General features: G+C 38.8%; 1 protein-coding gene across 1 annotated transcript; it reads right to left on the reverse strand.

Annotated features, from left to right (window-relative positions):
- Nucleotides 1–430: 430 nt before the first annotated feature.
- On the reverse strand, nucleotides 431–11,475 carry n4bp1 (nedd4 binding protein 1). The gene is made up of 7 exons (XM_059506583.1): nucleotides 10,934–11,475; nucleotides 7,201–8,723; nucleotides 3,630–3,760; nucleotides 3,459–3,555; nucleotides 2,853–2,960; nucleotides 1,913–2,014; nucleotides 431–1,797 (listed from the first exon to the last, which is right to left on the reverse strand). The coding sequence occupies exons 1-7, from the start codon at nucleotides 11,240–11,242 to the stop codon at nucleotides 1,491–1,493; spliced, it is 2,577 nt and encodes an 858-aa protein (XP_059362566.1). The 5' UTR covers nucleotides 11,243–11,475; the 3' UTR covers nucleotides 431–1,490.
- Nucleotides 11,476–12,427: the final 952 nt, after the last annotated feature.

Raw genomic sequence — 12,427 nt, forward strand, 5'->3', positions numbered from 1 at the left:
CAAAAAAAAAGAGTGTGTCAAAGTAATGTCCATATGGCAATAGAATACAGCTGTAAGATACAGTTGGTTAGGTAAAACCAGAACAACTATCTGCCACCGGGCTGAAAAAAAAGAATAATTATAATAAATAAATAAATGTATTCTGAAATGAAGGCATCTTGATTTATGGATGTTTAGAAATTTGTACTAGAAAAGCAGACAAAAACAGAGGAAGATATTTACTTTTAGCAATGTTTTAATGTAACATTTAATGCCATGACTTTATAAATGTAAGACTTTCTGCCCTGATTTAATACCTTTTTAGGTCTTAATTTGTGAAAAGGCAAATTAAGACTTTTATATGACCTGCAAAAACCCTGCTTCATTCGAACTTTGTTAGAGGTGTCAAAATGAGACAAAAAAAAAAAAAAACAAGCACAGACCACAGGAGTCCTGATAAACACATAATTGGCCTTTATTAAGACTGCCTTCCAGAAAAAGCTAAAGGTTTTCAGCAGCCATACTGTGAGATACCCACAGTGCCTGCCGAGTGATGCTTTTGCCTATGCATTTTCATTCCCAAAATTGAATACCAATTCACAATGTCCAACGCTACACATATTTCAGAGACAGGGAAAGGCTGATGCAGTGACAATAACAGTGAAAATTCACTTTAGTGCCAATAGGATGCTCTAACTGAAAACATAATGAATGTCAACTATGCATTGCATTTTGTTCATGTCCTCCATTACATAATGAGGCTGGTATGGGCTAGGAATCCAACAGCACCCTCTGATGGTTGTTACTGGGACAAAGATTTCCATCAATGACTGCTCTCATTTCCTGTTTGCTATTAAAAGACAATGACTTGCACAACAGTTTTGGGTGATACTGGGGTCTCCAGGGATTCTTAGAAACAGCATACCATTTTGTCACCATCATCAAAGTTAACGGGAACTAAAATTAGTGAACAGGAAATGAGCAGTTTTATCCTGCAAGCAGATGATGGGGCACTTCAGTAGGGCACTTCGAGTGACTGGAAACTAGTACTCATTCGGCTCAAAAATCTGAATATTTACAAAAACTGAAAAAAGCACAATCATATCAAAAACTGCAAATCAAAACTGTCCTTCAGCAGTAATTAAAACCAAGCCAGTTCAGAACAACTGTGTAGCTGGAACACCTTTAAGAATAAAGATTTCTGAATGGATAACTTACAGGAAAGGAAGATTATCCTTCACAAATATTTACATCAAATATATATGCCATCTGGACTGTACATTCTCGTATATTCAAAGCAGTTAAACAATTTATAACTTAGGTTTTTGTGCTTGCAGTCGATCGGAGGGCCCTGGATATCATAATGTAAATTAGCTGACGGACCAAATAAATGCTTGAACAAAGTCCCTTGAACAAACAAAAGCTCGTAGCAGTACTTTTTGATCATGGTATTCTTTAATAATACAAAAAGCCCTGTGACCTGAAACTGCAGTTTTGGGTGTAAAAGTGTGTCAGCCCAGCAAAAGGCCAGACAGAGCATTCAGGTCCCTCATATATGGGTTGTCGCAGAGGATACGATCGATACGCTGCTTTTGGTCAGGAAAGATGTCGTACAACTTCCTTTTGAGTTCTGTGGTTTCTAATGGTGACCGCTGTGGAGGTGGAGAAGGGGACGGTCGAGGAAGATGCCAGTCTGAAGGTCCGGAGGTTTGCCAGTGGGAAGGGGAAGAGGGACGTGCTGTGGACTGCGCTGTCGAGGCGTATACTGATGGGGTCGCCTGAATGTCTGTCTTCAGTGGGGCCATTACGGGACTACCTCTGTGAGGGGACAGAAAAGTCATGAGGGGATAGCTTTCTTCTGCTTGGAGTAACAGATGAGACTAGGAATGTGTGATACCCACTGCTGGGTATTTTTGTGTGATTCTGAACTCACCGATGGTCTTTATATAGGAACTCGTCTAGGTGAGGTCCATTCTTTCCAAGTGGGTCATCTGGGATCATGAAGTGATCTTCTACAAAGGTGAACTGTAAGAGTCTGAAAAATCCATACAAAGAGCTCTAAATCTGAACAAATGTTATCGAGCACAAAACACTACCACCAAAACACACTACCGTTTAAATATTTGGTGTCAGTAAGATTCCAAAGCACTCCAAAGGCTGCATTTACTTGATTTATAAATAACCTCATAATTCTGAATTATTATTATTACAGTTTAAAAGAACCGTTTTTATATTTTAATACATTTTAAAATGTAAGTTATATCTGTGAATTTTCAACATCATTACTCTAGTGTTGAATGCCACGATCCTGTAGAAATCATTCAATTAATTAACTTGAGATTCTAAGAACATTCAAAAGAACAGCCAGCATTTATCTGAAATACAATATATACTATATATATATTTATACTTGCATACATACATACATACATACACACACTATACAATATAAATAACTGTTTTCTATTTGAATATGTAATTTATTCCTGTGATTTCAAAGCTGTGATCCTTCAGAAACCATTCTAATATTCTGATTTGCCCAAAAAACATTTATTATTATTAACTACGTTGAAAACAACTGAGTAGATTTTTCTCCAGGTCTCTTCGATGAATAGAGAACAGCATTTATCTGAAATAGAAATCTTCTTGCTAAATAAAAGTATTAATTTCTAGAATTTCTAGATATTTATTTAAATATATCATTTTGACTGGTAGTGTAGTATATGTACTTTTGTAAATGTTTTTTTTTAATGTCTTCACTGTCAGTTTAGATCAGTTTTATATGTCCTTGCTAAATTACTGACCCCAGACTGTGGAATGGTAGTGTGTTATTATCATTAGAAAAAATCTTTTTCTCATCTTGTTCTTCTTACCTCTCTTGAATAATCCTTCTCCACGATTCTGACTGGTTCACAAAGTCCCTCAGGTTGTCATTGGTGACAATGACCCCTCCTGTCTTCTCAGCCAGATGAAGCAGGAACCTGTGAAGAAGGTTATAGATCAAGCAGGACACAGACAAATACGTAGGGCATGTATAAAACATAGTGCAGATTTTCCAATTCAACCCACTTGCTCTTGAAATAACCATAAACACAACAACGGTTTTTATTATGCATGACCTCAGCATATAATTTCCATATTCATATTAGTATTCTGGTAAGGAAAACAGACGACACACACTGTAAATATATGTCTGTTCCGATACAAAAGACAATATGCAGTGCAGATATTTTTACATCAAACGTACTTATTTGTAAAAGGATGTGTGCATGAGAAATGGCACTTTTCAATGTCCCATCTCAATTTTGTGTAGACATCTTTTATACACATTTTACGTTCACTTGTGTGATTTCCAGAAACATTCTTGAAAATCAATACCCAAATGAATCTAAGCCACAAGCGAAATACAATTTTGTCTAGTACCGTGTTGGGGAACAGAAAAAATTCTAGATGACTATTTTAGCAGCTGGATCTTGTACCTGTCATCATGTGAGGAAATTCTCTGTCCACACACTTCTCTAGACGGGGTGAAAGATAGGAGTCGCAGGTTTTCCAGCTGATTCAGAAAGTGTTGTTCTGTAACAACAGATCACATTTTGACTCCAGATCTATATTGCTGATCTAACGACAGAAGGAAACTGAGCTCCTACCAGTGATGTTGGGGTCCTTTTTCTGTCTCCACTGAGGAACGAAGACAGTGATTTCTCTGTGCCCTCTGCGCCAGAAGGCCTCTACAGCAATGGCGATCCCACGACAAGAAAAGATTCGATGGAGTCCATGCCTGGTGACAGCAAATAGGGAGGTCAAAGGTCATAACCAGTTTAGAATAGCATACTATCAAACTACTAATACAATTTCAGCAGTATCTAGAGATCGATTTTACACTGTATGACCATTTTCTCTGCACAAGAAAGGTTTGCAGGACCTACTGGTTTTTCTTTTGTCAAGTGTAGTGCACTGAGTGGGATACTGTAGCCCACAATGCAACACAATGCTTCCACTTGACTTTCCACTTATGTATGTGCAACCATAAATAAACCACTAGTTGTTTTTAATCTCATTCTAGAGTCATTTTTGACAGAACTGGAATAAGAATTCTACATTACTAAGAAGGTAAATGGATGCCAGTTTAAAATTAAATGTAGTGAGGTAATTTGCTGTTTTTTCATTCATCAATGCATTGTTTTCACAATCTTTAAATATTAGGCAGTATACAATGCATTCCTTTATGCAGTAAAAGGTATAAGAGGTGTAATACAATTACATTCAAACATACTAAATTCACCTAGAGGGCTGATTAAATAACTAAAGACAAAAGTTCCCTACTGAATATCAATTTGCACGATCAGGAAACAGCTCTGCATTCAATTTCACAATGCATCTGATACCACTGATAGAGAGATAAGTACATATGTAAATGCATTTGAGAACAGTGGTTAGCAATTTACTTCCTTTTACCTCTCGATTAGACGCAACTGACGCAAAAGGGTGCAAAAATAGACGCACATCTCCATCCATTCAGAGCGTTTAGACAAAATGACACACGCATACAGATGTGCAGTTGTCAACACACACCCAAACTGAACCATAGAGGGGTCACGGGGAAGTTCCCTCTAAGAGAGAAAGTTATTTTAAACAGGAAGTGTTACTAAATCAACGACCGCTGACGTAAAAAGTCTGATAACTTTCCCAGTCTGGAAATGTAAATTGCTAAATATGCAAAAAAACCTTTCATTTCTCCCTTGTGTTTCTGACAAAAAACACCAAATAAAAACCCTTGTGGTTCACCTCTTAACTCATCCATATGAAGATCTTATCCAGTGACTGTAGACTCCGATTTGATTATCTTGCACTGACAGGACAGGTAAGAGACTTCAAAAATTGAGCTGTAAATGTAGTCCTATGTCCGAAATGACTGTAGACTGTCAGTACAGACTGACCATGTGACTACACTAGGGACAATCATAATTGCGCTGTACGCAACATTGGATGCGCCAACGTAAATGATCAAATCCATTTGTCCTATTGTCAGAAATTGCACATGTGCATGAAGTAAATCAGTGTGAGGAACCTTTCTTTTCAAAACAATACTACTTGAGATAAGTGAAATGAAACTGTAACAACATCCTGGATACGTGCCAGGCCGAAGCAACATCATTACAGCAGGGTTAGGTACATACGCTGCACCAGTTTCAGTTCATGACCTCTGACCTTTCCTTCACATTGACTTTCTTCTTCAACTGGAAGATACTGACATCCTTCCTATCTGCTGTGGCAGCGCTTCTTGGAAACATCACATTTGGGCTGCTATGGCAACAAGAATTTACCTGAGGATTCAGATCTCAAATATCATGCAAGCATACAAATCAGCCATGAGAAACCCTGTGTGAGCTGTTGCCTTCAAGACTGGCTGAACATGTGATAGACTGTTCAGTGCTCTGCATGGATCACATAGTATAATTAGTTAAGGTGTGAGCGTTCTGCAACAGTCCTTAACTTTCCAAATGACTTTTTCTTGAGTATCTAAGGACAACCTTCTCATTGCACATACCCCTTTAGTTTCTTGCTATTATTTGAGTGGGAGCATTCTTAAAAACTCAAGAATACAGTATGTTTCAGATCTCTCTAGTATATGCCCACGTTGAGGTAAAGTTCTTATGATCCCACCTGACACCTTATCCCACGATATACCTTTTTCTCCTCAATTAGACTTCACTAGTAGGGTCTAAAAAGATTATTTCTCTTCAACCCTGTATAACACCTCAGTTTCCATACTAGTGCTTCTAAGAAGTGCAGTCACCTCCGGTAAGCCATTTAAAGGGCAAAATAGGGGGCTGACAAGGGGAGAGACCCACAAAAGAGGTTGCCTTTTACGTGGGAGGGAGAGCGGAAGGGGGGTGTGGGTGAGAAAGACAGATACTGTTATGAAGTAAGGAAAAAGGGGGTTGCACCTGGTTTTAGGTTTTCAAACACAAACACTTAGATACTTGAGTTCATATACACACACAGAGCTTACTGGAAGTGACTTCCTTTAACCTTTATGGGCACTTACACACTCAACACCAGTACACCACCAACATTTTCACACTCCCTCAAACTGTCTCCAAAAAAAGCATCAATCACACCTGTCCTTTACAGTGGTTTCACAGTACAAGCATTATTCAAATGCTGAACTCCAAATACTGAATGCACAGATCATTTGCTGATCATCGTGATTTTTTTTTTCATTATCCCAAGCAACATAAAGAGAAATTTTGAATTAAGTTCAAAATGTTCAAACAAGGAAAGCAGCAGTGACAAGGACATGTCAAGCCACCTTTAAGTCTTCAACCTACGTGATAGACTGTGCGAGGTGTGGGCTGAAATATTAGTTGATACTGACAGGAAGTTCAGTCTGTTCTTCACACAAAACTTTGGTGCTTTCAAATGATGTTCAATAGGCTACATTTAGGGTGCTTTTTGGTTACTTTGGGAGTTTCACAGTAACTTATGCTGTCAACCAACTAAACTAAAACGTTTCAATGGCTGGAATCTAGAAAGCTGGGTGGCTGATGCCCATTATAAATGCCATTATATGTAATAAAATGTAATGATAGTAAATTAGTTTTATTTTACACAACAAAAGATCTAAAAAATAAATATCGATTATTCACTTACAAAGCTACCATTACAATTTGGAACTGACAGAGTGGGGAGACTTGAAATTAGTTTTTTGTGTAACAAAAATCTCCAAAAATAATGAGGATGGGTAAAGGATTGAATACACTACACAACTAAAATCTGAATAGATTTTAAAACACCAGGCATCATACACTTTCTGACTTTGGATATGTTTATCAAGAAAAACTGGGGCATCATGAACTAAATGGTTGAGGACCCTCAATTTTTTCTGAACACAGTAAACTAAAATATGAAATATCTTGGTATTCGCAAACTGGATGGAATCATAGTCTAAAGCAAAAACAAAATTATAATAATAAAAAAAAAAAAAAGAAAATCACACTATGCAATTTTCTGTGAAATCGGTCAAGTCTGACTGCTCAAAATCTGTAGACTGCCTAAGACTAAGCGACTAACATGAACTCATCTAGGCTGCAAATTGGAACAAAAATTGGGCCAACATTTTTGCTGTTCCCAGCTTGTACATGCACACTGCAAAAATTCTTTGTTATTCATGAGCTGTCACTGCCCCCCAAATTATACAATCTGATGGAGACTTACGACATTGCCACATTGCTCCCATCGATGATGATGTGGCACAGGTCCGGGCAGCCTGGTTCATTTTGTAGGACTAATCGGTAGGGGGTTTTCAGGGACTGCTGGAAACGAGAAATGCCGGTGAGGGGTGCTGGTTTAGAGGTGCTATGTGCCTCAGAGCGAGGTAAAGGTGCCCTTCCAGGGAGTGTCTGGTAAGAACATCCAGGTCGTGTGTCGGTGCTCCGGAGAGGAGGGCCTTGAGAGGAGCTGCGGAGATTGGTCACACTCTCCATCCGCACTGGAACCATTGTTTGAGAGCTACCACGGGGCAAGTAGTCAAACCGGGATTCTGACTTCAGATCAAGTGCAGCCATTCGGGGCTTCCTCTCGATATCCGTGAAGTCGTTATCATCGTCATCAATGATGATCACTTCACACACGTCATTCTGTGCACCATTGCTTCTTTTAAGACTGGTAGAAGCTAGTGGCACACTGCTTGTCTGGTTCTTCTGACCTATGCCGTTAGTGCTAGGAGGTCTAATGTTTTCTTTGCACTTGATCTCTGCGAGAGCTCTCATCTGTGCCCGTTCCTTCTCTTTGAGCCTGACGCAGGTAGAGGTCGACGAGGCGTTTGCACAGGGGGACGGATCGGGTGTGCGAGAAGTGCGCTGTGCTCCCTTGCTCTTCTGAGTCTCTTCCACAATTCGTTCCAGAAGTAAAAATGTGTCCTCTGTCTGCCCCGTCTCACGCACCACCCGCTCCACCACCTCCTGCTGGTAGCCCATGGTTCGGAAGAAGTTAACAAGACATCGTAAGTTAGTCTCAGGACTCACTGCCTCATTGTCATTTGTCGATTCACTAGCTGCTAGCGTCCCTTTCGCAGACGTAACTGTCCAAGTTTGGCTTGGCTCTCGCTGCCGCTCTTCCAACTGCTCCTCTTCTCTCCTCTCTAATGAGTATTGCCTCTTAGTGTCCCTCTGCTCGCTTTCAGAGGACCGACGCTTGTTGCAAGGCCGACCGTTTAGACCAGGCATAACATCAGGAGTGGCTGCAGGACCTGCAGTTTTATCTTCAAAAGTGGTGTCCAGGATTCGTTTGGAGAGGTCTGTTACGGGTGTGCTAGTCTGGGAGCGGTCCTGCTCAAGGTCTATGACAGCTATAGGCTGTGTGGGGCTTTGGGCCAAGCCCAAAAGTTCCTCTTTGAGGGCACTGGGGAGCAAAAGCAGCTCCATGGCATATTTATCAGCCCGGTCCTCCACAAAATTCTTAAAGGTCCGCTTAACCAAGGGTTCTCTGTCAGCCGGCAAGCTTCGTTTCTCCTGAAAGAGGGCAACAAACTGTTGAACCCGACTTTGAGCCATGACGACGGCCTCTGCACACCCGCTCAACCTCAGATGACCTGGCTCCAGTACTTGAACCTCTGCACTTGTGTCTCTGAGCAGCCGGTCTAAAAAGAGTCCACGGGCACCAGCAAAAATACAGTGCATGTCCACCGGGTACCGTTCTACCTTCTGAAGCTCTGGGTCACACAGGCCTTTCACATACTCCTGCAAAACAATAACAGCAGGACTGAATTACAACACATACATTGCGAAAGATAGAAAATTTCACTTCTAAAAGGAGCAGGGAAACATGACAACACAAGCATACCACTGAATGAATAACTGTTCTCGGAATAATTAATCTTGGTTTCATTATTTTAAAGCAGAATGCACATATGATTTGCCTTGACTTGAGGGACCAAATGACCAAGAGCTACATCATCTTTCTGTGGAGATTCCACATGCCCATTATCATATCGATGAAAGTGTGAATACATACCTAAGTAAGCAAGCATGACGCTGCACCCAAATGTAGACACACAGAGCTGCTATGTTTTACATTGCACAATGTTCCAAAACTGAGTATAAGAGTTTTATATCGATATTATTTAATATATAAGTATTATATTCTTAAGTATCATTAAAAGCATACTGATAAGTAGTATATATACAGTATATCGCACATTTAAAAAAAATAATAATTGTATATATATATATATATATATATATATATATATATATACAGTACATACCAAAAGTTTGGAAACATTACTATTTTTAATTGTTTTGAAAGAAATTTCTTCTGCTCATCAAGCCTGCATTTATTTGATCAAAAATACAGAAAAAATGTAATATTGTGATACTTTTTTAGGATCTATATAATTTTAAATATGAATCACTATTTTTAGCAGAATAACCTACTTTTGCCAAATTGTCCAGGCCTAAAAGTACTGTATTAAGAAAAAAAAAAAAAAATATGGTCTTTTTTTTTTTTTTTTAGTTTCTTTAAATTAAAAGACATGATATTGGCATTATTGAGTGGCTTTGAGTGAGTGGGCAAGCCTACAGGTTCGAAAGAAACAACAACACAGGAACCCCTTGGGGAGGACCATTCTGAGACATTTTTGCTGAACTTTTTATTTCTTTGATCAGAGCGAGCAAGTTACGGTAAAAGAAATACTCATATTCAGTACCAGTAATGACACTAGGTTAAAAGCCACTACTCGGAGTAGTAACTAAAACCGAAAGTGAAATACACTGGGGGCCTCCCGTCTTCTCCTGACTAAGCAATCAGATCTCTGTCAAAGACTCATGAGAAAATTCATGACACAGTTTGGATAAGAAGCAGATACCAGCTCCTATCTGTTATTTTAATTCAAATGGCAAAAGATATTCAAAAGTCACTGAGATGCGGAGATTTTTGCCTGTCAATGTGATTTCACAGAAAATTCCTTGACACTTTAGTTTTGTGGTTATAATATTTATACCTGTGAAAAAGTATTAGAAATATTCAAAATATTTTAAAGAGGAAGTGCACGTGGTGGCGAAATAAATCCACTGAGTGGTTTCTGTTTTATGGCTTAACAATAGGATATTCCAGGTTTACTGGCACTCATAGGTATAATTTCCTTATTGGATCAGTGTAGAATTGCAAACAATGGCATGACAGAACTAGGCGATGACGCAACAAGTGTTCAGTGAAAAACCACGTTGTTTGTTGCTGTCTTGGTAACTCATTTTTTCGCCACCACTGTAACGGGAAACATCTATGTCAAAATGCACAGTATTGGATCATCTATAAATGTGTGTGAAAGCTTACTAATGTGTTTCTGTCTGCTGAGACATTATGAAATCCACTGAAACACAATCATTTTACTTTGGCTATAATGGATCTATTTGGTTTGGTGACAGTTATTCCCAAATGACATAAAACAGAAATGTGATAGGTTATTCAAGCAACATCACTTACAATTTACTGAGTATCAGCACAAATGGGATTTGGCCATTGTGATTCACAAATATGATTCACAGCCATTCTGATGCTCAATCCTACATTATTATTGTGAGTGTGATATTACTTTTCTACTATACACAAGGAAATAATATCAATTACCTTGTGTATCAGACAAAAACTGGCCAAATTGTAGCTGTTTATCTTCTCCACCCAAAGCATCATATTTTGTGTATGGTGTAAAGAAAGGTAAAGACTTAAATCTGGTCTGGATAAGCGAGACACAAACGTGTCTCCAGTTTACCACAGACCTTTGTTTAAATGTCAAATAAAGACAAACATGTTGCTGTTCATTCTGACATCAGCTTCCTCCAGCTATTGCGTTGCAACTTAAGTTACGTTAAATTCGTCAATTTCGCTTCTGAAAGTCAAAAAACAAACAGCAACATTGTTTAGAAAATGTTTACAATTTACTTTCATTTACCTTCGCTTTAGACACATCCTCCCTTTTTCCCTTCAGCTGGAGCCAGATCTGTCTGGAAGCCTTACTTCCGTGGGCTCCTGTGTGATCCAGGAGCCCAATAATGGTGAATGTGACTTGGAAAAGCTGTTCGACCTTCGGTTTGCTGCATCTGAGCTCTGCCTGCTTGTCCTCGTGTACCGTGAACTCGTCTACGGTGAGCGGCTCGGACTGCGTTCTGCTGTCTGTCGGGGACTGCCTGCCTCCCGGCGGCTCTGTGCAGGTTGCCTCGGTGATTCGCTTCATCCCGAGGAGGGGCCGCGTTGTTGACATTTTAAGCTAAATCAATCTATGGAGATCACGGCGACTTCACTTTCAGAAACAGCCCTTGTAAAATGAATCGTTTACCCCCTTCATGTTCGCTTCCCACCCTCTGACTTCTGACGTTAGTCAACAGCGCTGAAGTACCTGTGTTTTGACGTTATTCTCGGTTAGCCTGCTAGCCTACTTCTCAAGCCGTCGCACCCGGAAAACCCCGCGTACGTCATCAACAGACGACGACGTGTGCTGCGATGTCATCGCATTGATTACAGATAAGAGTCCGTTGGCAACCATTGTTTACGCCAACGTACCTCACTACAGTGAAAATAAAAACAGTATTGTGAAATCATGCTGGTTAGCATGATCATTAGATGCTGCAAATACTAAGAAATAGTAAAAATTATTAATTCAGATTTACACACTACCGGGCAGACGTGTGGAATAATTATGCGTTTTTTTTTAAAGGTTTTGACTGTTTGATGTTCATAAAGTCTTCATTTATTTAAAAAACGGTAGTATTATAAAATATCATTATTTAGTTATTTAAAATAACTTTTTATTTCTTATTTCAGTATTTTATTATGTAATTCATTCCTGTGGTGGCAAAGCTTTTTCGTCAGCCATATGCTGATTATTTATATAATCAATTATTATATGTACTCAGTGATACATATTTTATTATTATCAATTATTATTTAAATCACTTCACAAATAGGTAAAAATAAATATAAAAAAGAAATAATACAAAAACTCAATGCAACGGTTACTAACAACAAAGCAGAGGATTTAATTAATCAAATTTAAAGGCAAATTCTTCTTTTTTATTTAATTTGTAAATAATATTCTAAAGAAATTATAAAATAATAATTAATTAATTATTTTAGATTTAAAGAGGAAAACTGACACAATTGCACCCTTAAATATTCTTTATCACTATCAGTCTTACTTTTATACACAATCATGGGATTAAAACGGTTTTTCTTTACTGTAGTATATGAAATTATCCTTTAGCATTCGTCCCTTCTGTGCTTCATTAGATGCTCTCTGCCTCCCATCTTTTCCTTGCTTCTCATAACAAGTTTTGCAGCTGCGGTATCTTCATCTCTCAAAAGACCTGATGGCCTTGTGGCCTTGAGAAGAGGAAGGAGTGGTCTGGGCCCCATTCTAATCTCTCTTCATTGCCTGGAAATTCCCTGC

The sequence above is a fragment of the Carassius carassius genome, chromosome 23 (genome assembly GCF_963082965.1).
Source record: "Carassius carassius chromosome 23, fCarCar2.1, whole genome shotgun sequence".
Classification (NCBI taxonomy): Eukaryota; Metazoa; Chordata; class Actinopteri; order Cypriniformes; family Cyprinidae; genus Carassius; species Carassius carassius.